Here is a 22,466-nt window from a genome sequence, read left to right as displayed (position 1 = left end):
CAGGTACCAATAATAGGAATAGAATGTACTTCTCAAATTTATGCAGTTCAAAAATCGCTTCAAATATGTATTGATCCAAAAGAAGAACAAGGTATAGTTCCTTCTCAAAGTCTCTACTGACTTTGGGCTTTATTTGTTTTTTATTTTCTAAGCCCTCTAGATGGTCGGTTAGGTTGTTTATTTGAGATTTTTCTTGTTCCTTGAGGTGGGCCTGCATTGCTTCTGTTGCGGTCTCTAGTGGGTGCCTTTGTGCGGGGGTGTCCCTCTGCAGGCTGTGTGTGCCCAGAGGGTTCCGTGGGAGCGCTGAAACGGAGGGAAACCCCAGACCTGCCTCTGCTCTGGTTTGCTGGCAGCGGCCACCCTGTAGGAGGTTAGGCTGGAGGTGGAGCTCTGCGTTCACAGCCAGGTGCATCTGGGGCTTGTCCTCTGCTGCGTGACTGTCACTGGCTCTGGAGGGGATAGGGCCTGTTCCCACGTGGTTGGAGCAGAAGTTTTGAGGGTTGGGTCTGAGCTGGCTCCGTCCCCTTGAAGTGTGTTCCCTGCCTGATCCCTTTCCCAGGAGGGGAGCCGTGCCTGGATGAGAGGGGCTGGATGGGCATTTGGCGTTGGCCTGGGTACAAATTGTGGATGTCTTACCAGAGACAGAAGTCATGGCTGCTCTGAGGTGCTATTCCCATCCTGCTCAGACATCTCTTTAGGTCTGAGTTTTCCCAGCTGAGCTTTCTCCTCACCTGGAGCAGCCCTCACCCCAGTTGAGCGGTTGTAGGCTCGGATTGGGGTACGCGCTGAAGCTGTCACCGGAACACAGGCAGCCACCCGTGCAGCCTCAATCCCCTTTCTCCCCCTGGCTTAGGAGAAAGCCGGCGTGTGTTGTGGGCTCCTTGTGAACGGAGTCCAGGCTGCTCACAGGCCTCCTGTTAGTCCCGGCGGCCCTCCAGGCAGACTCGTTTCTCAGTGGCAGACCTTTGGACAAGACCTTTGCGTGGTTTGTGGCTCAGACCACCTCCTCCCTCGAGAGGACCTCAGCCTGTGTGGTCCCTCTTCTTCCGAGTCGCCTCTGAAGGGCACCGCTCCAGACCTGATGGCTTCCCACGCCTTTTTATCCAGGTCTGTGTTTACATCTTCTAGTTCTGCTACAGTTGGTTTTCCCTGAAGATTGTTTCACATGTAGACGTATTTTTGATGTGTTCTGCATCCTCCTCCTTTGCCATTTGGATTTCTTATCCCTGGGTTAGTGTTGTTTTGTTTGTATTCTGTAGTTTGTGTATATGTCAACTTAGGTTAATTTTTTTAGGTATTTGTCTATTGCATCTAATTTGTCAAATGTATTGGTGTATCTTTATATAATATTCTTGTAACTTTAAAATTTCAGTGAGGTTTTCAATAATTATCATTTATCAATAATGATAATTTTTTTTCTCTTTGGTCAATCTTGATAACAGTGTATCAGTTTTATTGATCTTGTCAAATATCAATTTTCTTTAACTTTGTTAATTTTCTCTATTCTATTTTCAATTTTTGTTTTCTATTTATTTCATTCCTAATATTTTCCTTAGATTTTGTTTGGTTGTCTTTTTTCCTAGATTCTTGAAATAGAAATAAAAAGCATTGATAATTCAATATTTTCTTTTTTCTAACATATTCATTTCTGTCTATCAATTTTCTGCTAAGCCCTTCTTCAGCTTTATACCACAAGTTTTGGTCTGTATTTTTTAAAAAAATCATGAGTTACTTAATGCTTTTTAATTTAATTTCCAGGGAGTTGGATATTTTCTAGGTATTCTTTTGTGATCGGTTTCTAGCTTAACTCCATTGTGGTCAGAAAACTTATTCTGAGGTGTTCAGTTTTCTAAGTCCTATTGAAGTTTTCTTTATGATCTGGCATTGGCTCATTTTCATAAATGTTTGTTAATTGTAATGCTTAGACTTTCTTTCTATATCTTTACTTTTTACTTCTATTTGTCCTATTATGTATTGAGAAAAAGAGTCTCATGATTTTGGATTTGCTTTTCAGTTCTGTCAATTTTTATTTTAAATATTTTGAAGCTGCATGTTTGGATGCATATATATTTGGGTATGTGCTGTCTTTCTGTTTGGTTATTTTCTTTATCATTATCAGCTGTCCTTTGTCTCTAGAAATATCTCAAGTTTTAGGATTTGGTGTTAGAATAATTACACTAATTTTGAAGATTGGTATTGGAATATTTTTGAATTCTTTTACTTTCAACTTTCTATTGGTTTTCTTTATAAAATGTGTTTCTCATAGTGTATCATTTGGTTTTTTATTTCTATTCATGAGACAATCTTACTTTTTTGTAATGTATAATTTAATCAGTTCTTATAATAACTAATACTGTTTTTTAATGAGCCTGATTGATTTTTAATAGAATGTTTATTTTTCATGACTACTCTGTGTAACAATATGCATCTGTGACTTAACTTTATTAATATAGATAAATGCTTGCCACTTTTCTATGATCTTTAATTCCATATAGCCATACTTGCCTTTGCATCATTATTGTGCTGCATTATCATGCTCCATATGATGTTATAATGACTGATTTTAAGATCTGTATTTATACATGGTTAACCTTTCTGGTGTCCTCCCAGCATTTCCATTGTCTCATTTCTGCTGGGATTATTTTTTTCTGTCTGGAGAATTTCCCTTATCTTCATTTAGTGCAGATCTATTGAAAACAAGTTTTTTTTTCTTTTTTCATTTTTAAGTGATTTTTTTTTCTCTGTATCTAACAGAATTCTAGGTTGACAGCTATTTTCTGTAGCACTTTAAGGTTTTTATTGCATCATATTCTAGTTTGTGTCATCCCTATTGAGAAATTGCCTGCTGGTTTATTGTTGCTTTTTTGTAAGTGATACATCATTTTTCTCTGGATAATTTATAATTTTTCTTGGTTATTGGTTTTCAGTGATTTTACTTTGATGTCCTTAGATTAGTTTTCTGCTTGTATTATCTTGAATCATTCTATTTGGTATATAGTTATTACATTGAATCTTTAAATTTGTATTTTTCTTCAAATATTATTTTGATTTATTTTGATCCTTTGAATATCCTCTTTGATAAAGTGTGTTTTGAATTCTTTTCATGTTAAGTTTAAAAAGTTAAGTAAAATTTAAAATCTTGGATTCTCAAAAATTCTTTACATTGGTTTTCTTTACATTAGAAAATAATCTTTGATAATGTGTATTTTTTTACCTAAAAAATTAGTTACTTTTATCAGTTGAAATCATGAATAATGGGTGTAATAATGATTGATTTTTCTGTATATGATGTATAATTAAAATCATTGTTATTTATATTAGAATATAAAAAGCTTCTTTATGAGGCAGGAGTTTACTTTTTCTGAGTTTCACCTGTTGCGAAGCTCCTGTGCATGACAGTCTGAATAAATCCTTTTTGACATTAATAATGGATTCTTTGCAATTACTGATATGTTTTTAATTCCAGGTTTTACCAGGTCATTCTGTGTTTAAGTGTTACATCTTAAATACTAGCACAATAAACACTTTGAAACTGATAAATTTTGAAGTAGAGAATAATTAAGCATTTCCACTTTTGTCATCGGTAATCAAACATTTCAGAAAATTTGATAATATGAAACGTATAGTTTATGTTAAAACTGTATCCCTGGAGAAGGGAATGGCAACCCACTTCAGTAAGTATTCTTGCCTGGAAAATCCCATGGACAGAGGGTTCATGGGGTCGCAAAGAGTCGTATACAGCTGTGCCCATATTAAATATAAGTAGATATTCTTTTGATGCTTCAGAATCCTAGGATTGTCTTAATAAGTATTATTTATCCTTATTTGCCTAAGTGCTGACTGATTAGTATAGCGTTCTTCTTAATGGTCTTTTGGGTAGCCTCACTGTTGCTGTCTTTTGGACTGTGTTGAAAAGCCTGTAGTAAAAACTATTTAGAAGTACTAAAAAATTGTATTTTTTAATGTCATGTAGCAAAATACTGAATATTCAGACCAGCTAATTATGTCATTTTAAAAAATAGGACCACGTTATGTGGTACAAATAGGTGACAAAATTATCGACTATAATGAAGAGTTTCGCCTGTTTTTGTCAACAAGAAGCCCAAATCCCTTTATTCCACCGGATGCAGCTTCCATTGTCACTGAGGTTAACTTTACTACAACAAGAAGTGGATTACGAGGACAGGTATATGTGGACAATCATAATTTGCCTTAGAAATCTTAGAAATCTTCTTTGTATACTCATGAAATACTTAGAGTGAGAAGCTATTTTGTTAAACTGATTAGCATTTAAACTCATGATTTTGAAAATATACTTGGAAATTAGCAACACATTTGGGTTTATTTCATTTTCCATTAGTGTTAGAATTATATATTTGTTGCTAATGTCAAATTGCTACTTCTTTCAGCAAAACTTTTATTTTATAGTCTACTTATATTTGTTAGAATTTGAGAAATGGAAGGATCATAAACGTTAAGATTAGTAACTATTTTTTTTTTAATTGTGAAAACTGAAGTTTAAATGTTAAAGTTGCATTTAATTGACTTATTCAGCTAGTTGCATATCTTTGATTCCAAATCCAACACTTTTTGACCAGAACATTTGTATGTTTGAATTCTCTTTTTGTGTGTATAGCTCATTACAGTTTATAATTATTGCATGAGCTGCAAAATAATTTTCATGTAGAGACTTTTACTTACACACTCAGTTACTGATTTTATTTCCTTTTTAAAAATATCCTGTTGATTTTTTAGTATCATCCTGTTTTTTTACTAACTTAACAATAGTATATATTTTTTCTTTTGATTCAAATGGTAGCATATATATTTGCTGTGATTTTTTATTTACTTTATTGTAATTTTTAAAGTTCTCCTTCTAAATATTTTTCTTACCATACTAGATGACTCACTGTATATTTTCAACAGTGTCTTTTGATAGCCTTGATGATTCTTGTTGTAAATACAACCAAGTCCAAATTACTCAATAGTTGGCAGAATTTGACAGAATGGCTTCCTCTACATAAAAGATCTCCAACATAATTGCTAAAAAGGGCTATTTAGGTCTTACTTTAATGAGAACTAATTGAACATATTTATACAATAAATTTTAAATTAGCATATTTTATGACATGCAAATGTCATTCCCTATTTTACAGTTTTAAGTTTAAGAATTTGACATAGCAGTCTTCAACAACTTTATTAAGATTTAGCTCATATATCATATGATTGACCCCTTGAAAGTTTACATTTCAGTGGTTTTTTGTTTTTTGTTTTTTTTTGGTGGAAATTTCTGGGTCTTATGATATCAGTGTCTCATGGTAACAATGCTTGCCTGGTAGTTCAGCCGGTAAAGAATCCACCTGTAATGTAGGAGACCGCAATTCAGTTCCTGGGTTGGGAAGGAATACCCTGGAGAAGGAATAGGCTACCCACTGCAGTATTCTTGGGCTTCTCTAGTGGCTCATCTGGTAAAGAATCTGCCTGCAAGGCGGGAGACCTGGGTTCAGTTTCTGGGTTGAGAAGATGCCCTGGAGATGGGAACAGCTACCCACTCCAGTATTCTGGCCTGGAGAACTCCATGGACTGTCTATGGGGTCTCAAAGAGTCAGACATGACTGAGTGACTTTCACTATGGTAACAATATATTTAAATTTTTGAGGAATAGAAAAAAATTTCCAAAGTAGCTGCACAATTTTAGTTTCCTACTAGTAGTATATGATGGTTTCTCTTTTTACACATAGTTACAGCATTTATTATTATTCACTTTTTTAATTGTAGCCATCTTAATAGGTATGATATGGTATCTCATTGTGATTTTGGTTTTAAGTAAGATATCTCTTTATTTCTTTTTGTGACTAATTACCATGAAAAATGTTAGCTTCTCTAGTTTTTGTATATAATATAAGAACTGAATATTAGATGCTGATATGTTAAGAGATGCAATTTCTTATAGCTGTTTTATAATATGTAACATTTTATCAGTTAGCTTCACTATTCACTTTGCCTCTTTTGTAAGAAATAATTGTGGAGGTGTCTCATATGTTTAACTAGAAAAATGAAGTGTACAGAGTAGTATATTTGTAATATCCAATCAAACATAAGGTCTGTTTGTGGGAAGTTTTCACTTTGGTTTGTCTTCTGGACCTTTGTTGTTAGAATAACCTTGGCCTTTTTTTTTTTATAAAGCTTTTGGCATTAACTATTCAACATGAGAAACCTGATTTAGAGGAACAGAAAACAAAACTATTACAACAAGAAGAAGATAAGAAAATACAGTTAGCTAAGCTTGAAGAGTCTCTTCTAGAGGTAAAATTTAGTTATTCAGGATGTTGATCATATTACATTATTTTGATTATAGTCAAATGCTGTTTTTTTAAAGGTTATAATACCTTCAGCATGTTTTTGATTGTATCAGAAGAATATCAATATATATGTTAAAATCAAAATTCAAACAGAAAAAGGGTAGATATCTTGGAACATGAGACTTGGGAGTAATGTTTAAGACAAGTGATTTTTAACTTTTATACTGTATTTCATTAATGTTTAATTATATACTCAGAACAACATTCAAAAGTAGCATGAGATTATGATTTGATCTGTAACTTTAAGTGGTTTTTATTTTTATTAAATTGATAAAATTAATATAAATACAATGCTTTAATGATATAGTATCATCTAGTGATTTGCAATATCTTTTGATATACAAGGCTGTAAAATATTGAAATTCTTTTAAAAGTGTGTAAGTTCCCATAAACATCATCAAATTAATAGTAGTTAACTTGGACTTCCTTTAATTGATCATTTTAGTATATATAATAATGTTCATATTATTTTATTAATTTTTCTACAGACACTTGCCACATCTCAAGGTAATATTTTGGAAAATAAAGATTTGATTGAATCTTTGAATCAGACAAAAGCAAGCAGTGCACTTATTCAGGAGTCACTTAAAGAATCTTACAAACTCCAGATTTCTCTTGATCAAGTAAATATTTTCTTCTTTGTGATCTTATATTGTTTTCTTAAATGTTCATGTTAATATGATAAAAATTATAGTATGATGACTGCAAAAAAGAAAGCTATTCAAAAATACCAGGTCCTTGGGTCTAATTCTTGTTATTATGGAAAAGGTGATAGATGTTGAGGGTATCAAGGGTAAAGAGTGCTGGTCATTGTCCCCTGCTGAGTACCACTGATTTCTGGCATGTTATCTAGAGTTGTAGGGAAGGCCAGATGGTGCAGTGGTAAAGAGTCAGCCTGCTAATGCAGGAGATGCAGGAGACGCAGGTTCAGTCTCTGGGTTGGGAAAATCCTCTGAAGGAGGAAATGGGAACCCACTTCAGTATTCTTGCCTGGAGGATTCCTTGGACAGAGGAGCCTGGTGAGCTACAGTCCATGGGGTCGCAAAGAGTCAGACATGACTGAGCGCTCATGCACACTAGAGTTCTCAGTTCAGTTCAGTTCAGTCCCTCAGTCGTGTCCGACTCTTTGTGACCCCACGAACCGCAGCACGCCAGGCCTCCCTGTCCATCACCAACTCCCGGAGTCCACCCAAACCCTTGTCCATTGAGTCGGTGATGCCATCCAACCATCCAATCCTTTGTCATCCCTTTCTCCTCCTGCCCTCAATCTTTCCCAGCATCAGGGTCTTTTCCAGTGAGTCAGCTCTTCAAATCAGGTAGCCAAAGTACTGGAGTTTCAGCTTCAGCATCAGTCCTTCCAATGAACACCCAGGACTGATCTCCTTTGGGATGGACTGGCTGGATCTCCTTGCAGTCCAAGGGACTCTCAAGAGTCTTCTCCAACACCACAGTTCAAAAGCATCAATTCTTCAGTGCTCAGCTTTGTTTATAGTCCAACTCTCACATCCATACATGACCACTGGAAAAACCATAGCCTTGACTAGACAGACTTTTGCTATAAATTTGTACTGAAATTGAAACTGAATGTGTTTCTTGTGTTTAGTGACTATTAAAGAGCATCTTTGCCATTCCTGAAACTTTTCTTAAGGCAAATTAAGTATATCAACAAAAGAGTTAAAAGTTATTTTTCCATTAAAAACATCTTTCCTCCCTTTTCATCCTCTACCCTATGAATGTAATGACTGAACTCTTTTCTTATAAATAGTTAAAATCCTTTTTATTTTATTATTTTAACATTTCCTAGAGCAAAATTTCAACCCTGTATCAGTACAATGTATCTTTTTTTCTCCTACGTTTGGTGACAGAGATTTGCTGAAGAAAAGCAATAAAGATTAATGTTACTGTGAATTCTCAGTCTCCAACCTGAGTTAGACCCTTACTGACATCCTTTAATTCTTTTCTATTTCCTTGAATGACTTTTCCAAATTTTATTTTAGGTGTTTTTCAGTTCTTGCTCAAATTCCGCCGTACATAGATTTCTTTCTTCCCTTAAGAAAGAGCTCTGTTGAAACCAGAATTAGAACAGGCGTACAGCCTCTTTTCAAACTGGTCACCCCACCTTCTCCACCATTACTGAAATTGGCAGATGGCATAACTGTCACTCTCTCCCAAAAGGATTTTGAACTTTCTGTGCCTTCTCTTTCTGAACAGACATCCCTGAGGCACACACATAATTTTGCCAATATCGTATTTGTAATCCTGTTTCTTTGATCAGAGTGGCATAGATAACTTTCTCAGAGTTCCGTTCATAACCTCACAGCCATTTAATCCCATGATCCTTTCATGTTTATCGTCCTTTACCTTCAGTCAGAACGAAAGCCCTTGTGCTTGTTGGTCCCTTTTATGCTTATGCTGACCATGCCGGGTGCTCTGTTACCTTAATGAGGCCCCTCGGCTGCAGGCTGCTTCTCTGCCTCTCCATCCATCAGTGTTCTGTTGGTGCCAGTCCCACGTGCTACATTCACTGCTCTGACTTTGCTCACTGCGGGGAGGGCTGTAGTGCCAAGCTGTCTCACGTGACCTAGTGACCTCTGATCACACCTGTTTACCATTTCGTCTCACCCTAATGCAAGTGTTTACCTCTTTCTCCTAATACCAGTCTTCTTGGTCTTCATTAAAACCAACCCTTGTACTGCTCTACTCAAGAGTAGAGATGTATTTAAAATACACTGATGTAGTTTCATAAAAGTATAAAACAAATATATTATCTTAGGATTTAAAAAGGTATAAAAATGTAAAAATTTAAAAGCTGGATTATGATGTTTGAGTTACAGAATTCTATGATTCATCTTTATTCGTTGCCTGTATGTTGACAGAGTAAGGATGTGGCTAAGTTTGTGCATAGGAGTCTGCAGGTGGCAGTAAGCACTGGTACTAAGGTGTTATCCCCCCACCCCCCGCCCCAATTGTTCCACAGGAACGGGATGCCTATCTCCCTCTGGCTGAGAGTGCCAGCAAGATGTACTTCATTATCTCTGACTTGTCCAAGATTAACAACATGTATCGCTTTAGCTTGGCTTCATTTCTCCGACTTTTCCAGCGAGCTCTGCAAAACAAACAGGTATGCTGGTGGTTACCCCATAGCTGAGACTGAATAAGAGAGATCACTTTATTAGGTGCTAAATTTATAATAATTTCTTGAGTGAAGCTGCTTAGAATTACATTTCACAAGACCATATATAGCACCTTTAAACTATATTTAAAAGAGACTGGCTCCTTAGTTGCATTTTGGGTTTTTAACAGACTGTCCCAGTGTGACAGCCCTCTTAATGGAAATGATTTATGAGTATAAATTAATAAATGATTATTTTCTAAGATGATCATAAAAAAACCCTGGATAATTCAGGAAGATCAGAAATTAACCACATAATCTCATTACCTGGGAAAAGCAACATTTAAAATTTCATTATATACCCTTGTTGTTTGGGGGCTTCCCCTTTGGCTCACCAATAAAGAACCCTCCTGCCAATTCAGGAGACACAGGAGACCCGGGTTTGACCCCCTGGGGTTGGGAAGATGCCTTGAAGGAGGGCATGGCAAAGCAGACCAGGATTCTTGCCTGGAGAATTCCATGGACAGAGGAGCCTGATGGGCTACAGTCCATGGGGTCACAGAGTCAGACACGATGGAGCAACTGAGCACGCACATGTTGTTTGAGACTGTAGTATGTTACAGGTATCGTTCTAGAAAATGGAAGTACAGGAATATACACTCTTTTATCAAGTTTGTATTCTAATGGAGGGAATATGTTAAAAAATACACATAAGTTTACCCAAAAGGTATAATACTGTGCTTTAAAAATACGTTGTACATAATTTTCATGTCCATAAATATAAACCTACACAATGTTTTTGAGAACTTTTGAGGCTCTGTGTGTGTGTGTGTGTGTGTGTGTGTGTGTGTGTTGCTTAGTCGTGTCCAACTCTCTGCAACCCCCAGAGCCTACCAGGCTCCTCTGTCCATGGGATTCTCCAGGCAAGAACACTGGAGTGGGTTGCCATTTCCTTCTCCAAAAGAAACTACAGAAAGAAAGAAAGTGAAGTTGCTCAGTCGTGTCTGACTCTGTGCGACCCCATGGACTGTAGGCTACCAGGCTCCTCCATCCATGGAATTCTCCAGGCAAGAGTACTAGAGTGGGTCGCCATTTCCGTCTCCTTTGAGGCTGTACCCTTCTTTATTTAACTACCTCCTATGGAGTGTTCTGCTTATCTCTGCTGAAGATGTTTTTACACTCGGACTTGGCAGATTAAACAGTGTTTCTTTTATGCTCATCGATTCTGTGGGGAATTTGGTCAGGGCCGGGCAGGGCTGGCTTACCGCTGCTCCACAAGGCCTGCGGCGTGGCTGGGAGGAACTGAGAGGGGAGTGGGTTCAGAGAGGCCCGCTGGTGGGCCTGCCGCAGTGGACCTGATGGCGGGCTGCTGACTGCGGCACTTCTCCGTGAGGCTTGGTTTCCTCACAGTGCAGAGTAGGTGAGTTTCTCATATTGCACACTGAGATACCAAACATGTATTTCAGTGAAAAAGGCAGAAGCTGAATTGTGTTTTATAACCCAGCCTTGGGTCATTTCTGCTGTATTCTTTTGGTTGAAGCAGTCAAAACCTGCCCAGATTTAAGACGGGGAAAGAGACTTCACCTCCTGACAGAATGTCAAAGAATTTGGGGTTGTGTTTAAAATAGGTAGACACTTAATAGGGTTGCTTTTCCCTATTTTTTGTTTCTCTAATTATTTTCCTAGTTAACTTCCAAGACTTGGGTAGTTGGGGCAAAAATACATATATATAAATCTTTAGACAAATAGTGTCTATTCATTTTTTGGAAATACATGCTGTTGGTGTATTAATACAACAACAGGGACCTTTTCCCATCATTCCTTATTCAGATGGTTAAGAATCTGCCTGCAATACAAGAGAACCAGGTTCAATCCCAGGGCTGGGAAGATCCCTTGGAAAAGGGCATGGCAACCCACTCCAGTATTCATGCCTGGAGAATCCCATGAACAGAGGAGCCTGGCAGGGTACAGTTCATAGGGTTGCACAGAGTTGGACACGACTGAATGACTAACACTTTCACTAAGCAAAAATGGATATTATATATCTTTTAATAATTATCCTATTAGGTAATTGAAAAATATTTCACTATATTTGAAAGTCTTTAGTCATTTGTAAGATAAAATCACTTGTAGAATAGATATCAGATTATTTGTGTTTTTTCTTTGGTGAATTATTATTTTTTTATATTCTGTTGTATTAGTATTTTGAAATTTGATTTATAAGTGATTTTTTTATATTAAGGACATTAAATCTTTGTCATATGTTGCTAAAATTTTGGGCTTATTGTTTGCTTTTTAACTTATTTTAATAATATTTTTTATGAAACCAAATTCATCAAATTGTTTTTTATAGTTTTTATGTTTTATATAATACTAGTATAAGTGTTTTTAGCATTATATTTTGGGTGCAAATAATTGATTCTTTTAGATAAGTTAGGGAGCAAAATTTCATATCCAGGTAGGTTTACCTAAGTCTGTCTTTCTGAGGAAAGATTATTATTCATTCAATTAATACTTACTGCAAACTTACTATATGGCAGGCATTTTCTAGGTGCATGGGTGATAAACTGGAGCATAAATCAAGAAAAAGTATTGTCTTCATTGGAAGGGGCTAATTAATATTTTCATGAATAAATTATTTCAGAAAATCTTTATTTGAGTACAGTGATTAAGGTTTACTAATGTCTTTTCCACTAAAATAACTCATCTAAAGTTCTTATATTCAGATTTGAAATAAATGACAGCTGACAAAGAACTTATATTTTGGAGGTAGGCATTGTTAGTAAAATCTATTGTATCACTCCTGGGAGATAAGATAAGCATTTATCCCACATATATTCATAATGTCCTTTGGACAAAGACTAGGTTTCAAGTTGCAGGGTTGGGCTGCAGAATACTTGTGTGTTAAAAATTTTTGAATTTTAATTGTTAACTTTAGTTATACCATTTATAATACTGTGTTGGTAGAAGATGTTTACAAAAAAACAGAAGCGTGAAGTTTGTGAGAGCTCATTCATGACATATTGATCTTATTTCTAATTTACTGTGTCAACAAGTAAAACTAAAGAGTCATTTATATTATACTTCTTTTGCATTAATAATTTTGTATAAAACTTGAGAGTATATAGTAACAAGTTCATTTAAAATTGATTTTTATCTTTTAGTAAAAAGGTGTTTATGTTAAAATTCAGTGATCATGTAACATATAAGAATTGAAAAATACAAGGTCTAAACTTAATAAAAATACTGATTATTGTATACTGTTTAGAAAAGCTTATAGCTTGGTATTTTGTCAGTGACAATAGTTCTGAGATAAGATGGCCATTGAATAACATTTACCTTTGCATGTGTGTGTGTGTATTTGCACCTGTGTGTTTAGGTGGGCATTTGAGTTTATTTAAAAAAGTAATATAATCTTAAATTTTGTTTTCCATTTTTTTGAAAATCTACTCTGTCTTGTAGGTACTATATTCTGTCTCACATTAGCTTGTTTTTTTAGTGGATCCAAGTTTTAATTTCACATATGAATCTTTGTTACTAAATAGTAAAATTAACAAGAGTGTTTGTGATGTGAACTGTGAATAATGAGCTATCTTAGTTAGAACATGCTACTAGCCAGAAGCTTGAAACCAAGGCCAGAAACCTATGTTTGATATATCTGAGTACCAGGTCACAATGTTTTCTACTAATTCCACACATTTTATTTCTCATTCTGGGTGTATTCTGGGTGTACTTCTCTAAATATTTTGCTAGTTTTTTTTTTTTCCTTGTTTGTTATCATCATAAGGAAGTAAGCAAATTTTGTCTAAATGTTATACCAGGATTGAATTTTACAAGGCATGTATTCTCCAGATGTACCCTGAATAAAGTGAGATGTAACACTCATATTACAGTTAGGGAAAAGGCCAGCTTTTATACCATCCCTGTCCACTATTCCTACCCCAAGCCATTTTTCATTAATCAAATAAAGTAGCCATTAATGATATTTTTCAAATCATGGCAATCAAAAATAGGTAAAAAACTAAAACTGTGTATGAATTTTGACACCAAAAATTTCGAATTCATGAAAGATGAGCAAGATTTAAAATCATTTAGATTCTTATGCTGGGGATAAGAAAATTCTTTATAGTATGGTTCTGGTCATACTGTTTTGAGACTGGATTGGTAATTATAATACAGGTCATTAAATGAGTTTAACCCAGATTGATGTAGTATTTTTAATGCCAGTAGAAATTAAAAGTGGTAGGTCGAATTCAATTCATATTGTAATTGATTATAATTTTCATTTATTGAAAGCTTTAACTCTATACATTAAAAAATACATCAGTTTTTTATTGTGTTAATGTAGAAGTTTAGTACATTTATTTGTTTAGTCCCTTGAGTCTGACTGATGAATATAATTGCTCCAGAATCAGTTTTGAGTGTGGAAGAACAGTTTATAAGCAGGATTAAGCTGTGAGGTATCTTTAGTTTCCTAATGGTTTCTCAATTTTCAAATTGTCATCTGCAGGATTCTGAAAATACAGAACAGAGGATTAAATCTCTTATCAACTCATTAAAACATATGGTTTATGAATATATATGTCGTTGTTTATTTAAGGTAAGAAATATTGTGTTTTTCACTTATAAAACGTTACCTGAACCTTTATTTAATACAGTATTAGGTTAAATTATATTAAATTGTACATAACCCTTTACCTACTGGCAAGGTATTAGAATTGACATTTCTGACATTTTTCCAGAATGTCTTCGAGTACTCGGGATGTAGTAGGGAGGAAGGTGGCAGCTCCACCAGCTGGCTTAGCCCTGCACTTGTCGGTGACCACCGAAAGAGGGGGTGAGGGTGGGTTAGGCAGATCGTCTTCCAGCAGATGTTTCTCGGTCTTAGTACTCAGGACATTTTGGGCCACATAGTTATTTGTTGTGGGGGGTCGTTTTGTGCATGTTATGGTATTAATGTCACCTCTGGCCTCTACCTTCTGGTGCCGTTAGCACTCCCTTTCCCCATTATGACAATCAAAAATATCTCGACACTGCTGGATGTCCCCTGGGCTGGGGAACAAAATTTTCTATTCCCTGCATTACAAGTAAACTAACACATGATTCTGTGTTTTGAAGGAAATCTGTCACAGACATCTTCAAATTGCAAGGCACCCAGAGGAATAAACAATGAAACATTTTTAGAAATTTTAGAATATTATAGAAAGTACAGAAGGTTTTCATATAGGACTATTTTATTAAAAAAAAATCAGTCCTTGGGAATAGCTTGAGACATGATTTTTAAAAAAGCACTTTGTAAAGGCAGTTAACTATGAGAGAGAAATAGAGTTACTATGGTCCAATTATATAGACTTCTTAGAAGATCTTGAAAAAGATATACTTTTTATATTCTTCAGCACGAGATAGTAGTTTTTATGATTAGAGTGAGTTTATTGAAGATGTTTACTTTAGACAGAGAATAAACCTTTCAAAGAGTTTATTGACAAGGAATGTTATTGGAAATTCAAAGAATTATAGTTGAGCATTTCTGCAGAATTCCTTTTCTAATGAAAATTGTGAATATATATATATATATTTTTGAAAAGTGTCATAGTTTACTGTCATTCTAAAAATCAGCCATTCAGCCTTCAATTTTAGTTTGTATAAAAGGAGGAATTGTAAGAGAATAATCTCAAAACCCATTTTGTCACTGGTTATGATCCTAGATATAAGGATGATATGTCAGTAACTTCATTGGTTATAGGTTCACGACATATTTAAACATTTTTATAATTCATCATCTCATATAAAACTTTGTAAAATTTAGTTACAGAAAATTTAAAAATATTTTCAGAAAATGTTTCAAATTTAATGAGCAACATAGAAAAATCTTTAAGCACTTATTTTACTCTCCTCCAGTTCAGTTCTTCATTAGAGTAAACCGCTTTAAGGTTTGATATGTCCTTATAGTCTGTTTCTTCTCTCTTCATATTCATATATGCAAATATATATACATACACACACATATATACCAAAGGGTGGCTCAGCTGATAAAGAATCTGTCTGCCAATGCAGGAGATGTAAGAGACACACAGGTTCAATCCCTGGGTCAGGAAGATCCTCTGGAGAAGGAAGTGGCAAGCTGCTCCAGTATTCTTGGCCGGGAAATTTCCATGGACAGAAGAGCCTGGTGGGCTACAGTCCGTGGAGTTGCAGAGTTGGACATGACTGAGCATGTGCCCCACCTCCCACATATATATATATATATACACAACACATCTTTATCCATTCCTCTTTGGATGGACACTTAGGATGCTTCCATGTCTTGGCTATTGTAAATAATGATGCAGTGAGCATAGAGAAGCATATATCTTTTCAAATTAGTGTTTTTATTTTTTGTTTGGAAAAATACCCCCAAAGTGCAATCGTGCTATCCTATGACAGATCTATTTTTTAGCTTTTGAAGAACCTCCATACTGTTTTCCATAGTGGCTGTACTAATTTACGATCCTACCAACAGTGTGGGTTCTGTTTTCTCCACATCCATGTGAACCCTTGTTATTTGTTGTCTTTTTGATCATAGCCATTCTGGACAGATGTCAGGTAGTATCTCTTTGTGGTTTTAATTAGTCTTTCCTCAGTGGTTAGTGATGTTGAACATCTTTTCATGTGCCTGTTGATCATTTGTTTGTCTTCTTTGGAAAAATGTCTACATCATTTGTCCATTTTTTTAAATAACAATTTACAGTTGTTATGTCTGCTCATCGGATTGATCCCTTTATCATTATGGTGGTACTAGTGGTATAGAACTTACCTGCTATGCAGGAGACATAAGAGATGCGGGTTTGATCCCTGGGTCGGGAATATCCCCTGGAGGAGAACATGGCAACCTACTCCAGTATTCTTGCCTGGAGAATCCCATGGACTGAGGAGCCTGGCGGGCTATAGTCCATAGCATCATGAAGAGCTGGACATGACTGAAGAGACTTATTAGCACGCACACACAATGTCTCTTTATGTCTCTTGTTACAGTCTTTATTTTAAAGTCTGTAAAATTATGTTTTAAAGATAGCTCAGCTTTCTTTTCATTTTCATGGAGTAGGTATTCTATCTCCTCAATGTAGTCCATTTGTCTTTCGTTCTTCAGTGAGTCTCTTGTAGGCAGCATATATATGGCCCTTGTTTTTCTATTCATTCAGCCACTCTACAGCCTTTAATTGGAGCATTTAGTCTACTTACATTTAAAGTAATTATAGTTTTGCCAAGAGAATGCACCAGTCATAGCAAACACCCTCTTCCAACGGCACAAGAGAAGACTCTACACATGGACATCACCAGATGCTCAGTACCAAAATCAGACTGATTATATTCTTTGAAGCCAAAGATGGAGAAGCTCTATACAGTAGCAAAGACAAGACTTGGAGCTGACTGTGGCTCACATCATCAGCTTCTTATTGCAAAATTCAGGCTCAAATTGAAGAAAGTAGGGAAAACCACTAGGCCATTCAGGTATGACCTAAATCAAATCCCTTATGATTATACAGTGGAAGTGACAAATAGATTCAAGGGATTAGATCTGGTAGACAGAGTGCCTGAAGTAGCCAGAGTGCCTATGGACAGAGGTTCATAACATTGTACAGGAGGCAGTGACCAAAACCATCCCCAAGAAATAGAAAGGCAAGAAGGCAAAGTGGTTGTCTTAGGAGGCCTCACAAATAGCCGAGAAAAGAAGAGAAGTGAAAGGCAAAGGAGAAAAGCAAAGATATACTAAACTGAATGCAGAGTTCCAGAGAATAATAGAGAGACAAGAAAACTTTCTTAAGTGAACAATGCAAAGAAATAGAGGAAAACAATAGAATGTGGTAGACTAGAGATCTCTTTAAGAAAATTGGAGATACTAAGGAAACATTTCATGCAAAGGACAAAAATGGCAAGGACTTAACAGAAGCGGAAGAGATTAAGAAGAGGAGGTAAGAATATACAGAAGAAGTATACAAGAAAGCTCTTAATAACCCAGATAACCATGATGGTCTGGTCACTTACCTAGAGCCAGGCATACTGGAGTATGAAGTCAAGTGGGCCTTAGGAAGCATTACTATGAACAAAGCTAGTGGAGGTGATGGATTACCAGCTGTGATGTTTCAAATCCTAAAAGATGATGCTGTTAAAGTGCTGCACTCATGATGCCAGCAAATTTAGAAAACTCAGCAGTGGCCACAGGATGGGAAAGGTCAATTTTCATTTCAATTCCAAAGGAAGGAAATGCCAAAGAATGTTCAAATTACCATGCAGTTGCACTCATTTCACATGCTAGCAAGATTATGCTCAAAATCCTTCAAGCTAGGTTTAAGGAGTACTTGAACTGAAAACTTCAAGATGTTCAAGCTGGATTTAGAAAAGTCAGAGGAATGAGAGATCAAATTGCCAACATCTGTTGGATCATAGAAAAAGCTATAAAATTCACTTTAATGGCAGAAGGTGAAGAGGAACTAAAACAGCCTCTTGATTAAGGTGAAAGAGGAGAGTGAAAAAGCTGGCTTTGAACTCAACATTAAAAACATGAAGATGATGGCATCTGGTCCTATCACTTCATGGCAAATAGATGGTGAAAAAGTGGAAACAGTGTTACATTTCATTTTCTTGGGCCCCAAAATCAATTTGGATGGTAACTGCAGCCATGAAATTAAAGGATGCTTCCTATTGGAAGAAAGTATGACAAGCTACACAGTGTATTAAAAAACAGAGACATCATTTTGCCGACAAAGCTCCTATAGTCAGAGCTATGGTTTTTCCAGTAGTCATGTGTCGATGTGAGAGTTGGACTGTAAAGAAAGCTGAGCACCGAAGAATTGATGCTTTTGAACTGTGGTGTTGAAGAAGGCTCCTGAGAGTCCCTTGGACTGCAAGGAGATCCAGCCAATCAATTGTAAAGAAAATCAGTCCTGACTATTCATTGGAAGGACTGATGCTGAAGTTGAAAATCTAATACTTTGGCCACCTGATGCAAAGGACTGACTCACTGGAAAAGACCCAGATGCTGGGAAAGATTGAAGGCGGGAGGAGAAGGGGACAATAGAGGATGAGATGGTTGGATGGCATTACCAACTCAATTGATATGAGTTTGAGCAAGGTCTGGGAGTTGGTGATGGATGGGGAGGCCTGGTGTGCTGCGGTTCATGGGGTCGCAAAGAGTCGGACACAACTGAGCGACTGAACTGAACTGAATTGAGACAGCATATTAAGAAACAGAGACATTACTTTGCCAACAAAGGTTCATCTAGTCAAAGCTATGGTTTTTCCAGTAGTCATGTATCGATGTGATATTTGGACTATAAAGAAAGCTGAGCACAGAAGAATTGATGCTTTTGAACTGTGGTGTTGGAGAAGATTCCTGAGAGTCCCTTGGACTGCAAGGAGATCCAACCAGTCCATCCTAAAGAAATCAGTCCTGAATATTCATTGGAAGGACTGATACTGAAGTTGAAACTCCAATACTTTGGCCACCTGATGCAAAGAACTGACTCACTGGAAAAGACCCAGATGCTGGGAAAGATTGAAGGCGGGAGGAGAAGGGGACGACAGAGGATGAGTTGGTTGGATGGCATCACTGACTCAATTGACATGAGTTTGAACAAGGTCTGGGAGTTGGTGATGGATGGGGAAACCTGGCATGGTACAGTCCATGGGGTTGCAAAGAGTCACACATGACTGAGCTACTGAACTGAACTGAGCTGATTCATTATCATTAACTTGAACACTACTGGATAGATTGCTTATCTCTACTTTGCTTAGTTCTTCTAGGGTTTTGTCTTTTTGTTTGTTTCAAATATATTCCTCTGTCTCCTCATTATGCTGAATTCTCTATTTTTATTTCTGTGAACTATCTAGGTCAAGTATGTTTTCTGGTCTTGTAGAATGGGTTGCATGGGAAAGGTCTCACGACTCTCAGCAGCATACTCCCTTCTGCTTACTAGAGCTATATGCTCCAAGGTTGTCTCCTGTGTGGGCTGTGTAGACCCTTCTGTTGTCTAGGGGCCAACTACTGTGGTTGTATTAGTCACTGAGGCTGTTCCTTGGCCTAGTTGGCCTCTAGGCCCTACCTCAAGTATTGACTGCCAGGCCCAGGTGGTTGGGCCTGGGTCCCAGCATGGTTGGTCACATGACCTGATGGTCCTGGGACTGTTACTGGCCTGCTGAAAGACAGGGCCAGATTCTGGGGGATGCCAGCCCATTGGTAGGAGCTGGGGAGGCTGGGGCTGGTATTGGCCTGCTGGTGTGCAGAGTCGGGTCCTGGGTTGGCTGGCTGGGGGCTGCTGGCTCTGGTGCTGTCCACTGATGATGTTTGGGTAAGCCCCTGACATTACTAGGCTAGAGGAAAGTGAAAGTGAAGTTGCTCACTCGTGTCTGACTCTTTGCGACCCCATGGACTGTAGCTCACCAGGCTCTTCCGTCCATGGGATTTTCTAGGCAGGAGTACTGGAGTGGGTTGCCATATCCTTCTCCAGAAGATCTTTCCAACCCAGGGATAGAACCTGGGTCTTCTGCATTACAGGCAGACGCTTTATCGTCTGAGCCACCAGGGAAGTGCCTCCCCAGCTCCTTCTACCAATGGGCCACCTGAGGAAGGACTCCAAAATGGTGCTTGCTAGACCAGTGTGCTGGTTGTTGAACCTATCAATCATTGAATCCTACCCTAACTCTTGGTTGCCTTTTATACCTTTGTGATTGTCCAAGCAGCCTACTATATTTTTACTAGCTCAAGGCTGTATATTGTCACCCTGCTTATTTAACTTCTATGCAGAGTACATCATGAGAAACACTGGGCTGGTGGAAGCACAAGCTGGAATCAAGATTGCCAGGAGAAATATCAATAACCTCAGATGTGCAGATGACACCACTCTTATGGCAGAAAGTGAAGAGGAATTAAAAAGCCTCTTGATGAAAGTGAAAGAGGAGAGTGAAACAGTTGGCTTAAAGCTCAATATTCAGAAAATTAAGATCATGGCATCCGGTCCCATCACTTCATGGCAAATAAATGGGGAAACAGTGGAAACAGTGGCTGACTTTATATTTCTGGGCTCCAAAATCACTGCCGATGGTGACTGCAGCCATGAAATTAAAAGACGCTTACTCCTTGGAAGGAAAGTTTTCACCAACCTAGATAGCATATTAAAAAGCAGAGACATTACTTTGCCAACAAAGGTTCATCTAGTCATGGCTATGGTTTTTCCAGTGGTCGTGTATGGATGTGAGAGTTGGACTATAAAGAAAGCTGAGCGCAGAAGAATTGATGCTTTTGAACTGTGATGTTGGAGAAGACTCTTAAGTGTCCCTTGGACTGCAAAGAGGTCCAATCAGTCCGTCCTAAAGGAGATCAGTCCTGGGTGTTCATTGGAAGGACTGATGTTGAAGCTGAAACTCCAGTACTTTGGCCACCTGATGCGAAGAGCTGACTCACTGGAAAAGACCCTGATGCTGGGAAATATCGAGGGCAGGAGGAGAAGGGGATGACAGAGGATGAGATGGTTGGATGGCATCACCAACTCAATGGACATGAGTTTGGGTGGACTCTGGGAGTTTGTGGTGGACAGCGAGGCCTGGCATGCTGCGGTTCATGGGGTCACAAAGAGTCGGACGCTACTGAGCAACTGAACTGAACTGATAGTTGAGGGTGTGTCCTGACTTGTCAGTATCCTGTAGAGGAAAATCTCAGTCAGCAGTAGATTCAGGACGATTTGAAGCCACATGCCTAAGGAGCAGATTCTGAAGTATGAAAATATATACAGTCCTATGGGATTGCAAGCACTGGAGCCAGGTGATCTCCTGAGTGGAAGTTGTAAGAACAGAGGCTCTAGACAAGTGTATGGGCTTCCCTGGGGGCTCAGATGGTAAAGCATCTGGCTGCAATGGGGGAGACCTGTGTTTGATCCCTGGGTCGGGAAGAATCCCTGGAGTAGGAAATGACAACCCACTTCAGTATTCTTGCCTGGAAAATTCCATGGATGGTGGAGCCTGGAGGGCTACAGTCCATGGTGTCGCAAAGAGTCAGTCACGACTGAGCAATTTCACTTTCTTTCACTTTCAGACACGTGTCTAAGGTCTTTTCTGGGAGATACTGGTGAACAGAAGGGGGCAGAGGTGGCCTTCACAGACCCTGATCCCTAAGAAAGTTCTGTAGCCCCTAGGTGTGTGCCAAGCCTAAACCTGCCTCTCAGACCAGAGCTCCGGTATAAGCAGATAGACTTCTTTCACAGAAAGATGGGAGTGAGTTTGATAGCCTGTCAAAAATTCTCTATTACTGTCCCACAGGACCCAGGAATGCAAGCTCTCCTGGCCTCCAGAGCCAGATGATCAAGGGGTATCCCCTTGGCTGTAGCTCTAAAAATCAGGGCTTCAGAAATATGTAAAGCTCACTTCTGAGTGATACCCTGGTGCCCTGGAGCCTGGCAGAGGGAGAGTAGCAATCTGTTGCTCGCTGGCTGTAGGGCGGCAGCAGGGAAGCATAAAAATGGCGTTCACCAGAAAGGGAGAAACGGAGGAAGATGGCGCCCGCTGGCTAGAGCACAGAGGAGGGAGAGTGCAAACATGGCGCCTGGTGCCGGCAGCGAGGTGGAGCTGCGGAGAGATGGCCCCACCAGAGACAGGGAAGACAGTGATGGCGCCTGTTGGCGGAGGGAGAGGGTTAGATGATGCCCACCGTTCTCTGTGTCGAGAGTGTTCCGGCAGGCTGTTTGACATGTTGTTAATTAGATGCCCGCATCTCAGGCCAGCGCTTTAATCTACCCAAGGGAAGCTCTTTGGCATAAAATGTGAGCTCTGTCGCTGCTTCTCAGCTGAGCCCTGGGAAGGGCCGGTTCCTGCATGGGGGCCTTTTTTGAGCAGAGGATTACAGTCTTGTGGATATCGTGTTGTGAGCCCAGTTGATTTTCAAAGCTAGATATTTTGGGAGATTGTTACTCAGGTTCACTTCAGTTCAGTTCAGTTCATTTCAGTCGCTCAGTCGTGTCCGACTC

The 22,466-nt window shown here is 38.2% G+C and overlaps 1 protein-coding gene across 3 annotated transcripts in view; it reads left to right on the top strand.

Moving 5' to 3' along the window:
- Positions 1-22,466, top strand: part of DYNC2H1 (dynein cytoplasmic 2 heavy chain 1) — a 395,598-nt gene that overhangs the window by 180,456 nt on the left and 192,676 nt on the right. For all 3 annotated transcript variants that reach the window (XM_043892886.1, XM_043892813.1, XM_043892970.1), the window contains 5 exons: positions 4,023-4,186; positions 6,187-6,306; positions 6,851-6,985; positions 9,340-9,483; positions 13,985-14,074. In XM_043892886.1, the coding sequence (XP_043748821.1) occupies positions 4,023-4,186; positions 6,187-6,306; positions 6,851-6,985; positions 9,340-9,483; positions 13,985-14,074 (653 nt within the window). The remainder of the gene's footprint in view (positions 1-4,022; positions 4,187-6,186; positions 6,307-6,850; positions 6,986-9,339; positions 9,484-13,984; positions 14,075-22,466) is intronic.

This window comes from Cervus elaphus, chromosome 1, assembly GCF_910594005.1.
Source record: "Cervus elaphus chromosome 1, mCerEla1.1, whole genome shotgun sequence".
Classification (NCBI taxonomy): domain Eukaryota; kingdom Metazoa; phylum Chordata; class Mammalia; order Artiodactyla; family Cervidae; genus Cervus; species Cervus elaphus.
The sequence above is the reverse complement of the archived record's forward strand: the minus strand, read 5'-3'. Positions and strand labels throughout refer to the sequence as shown.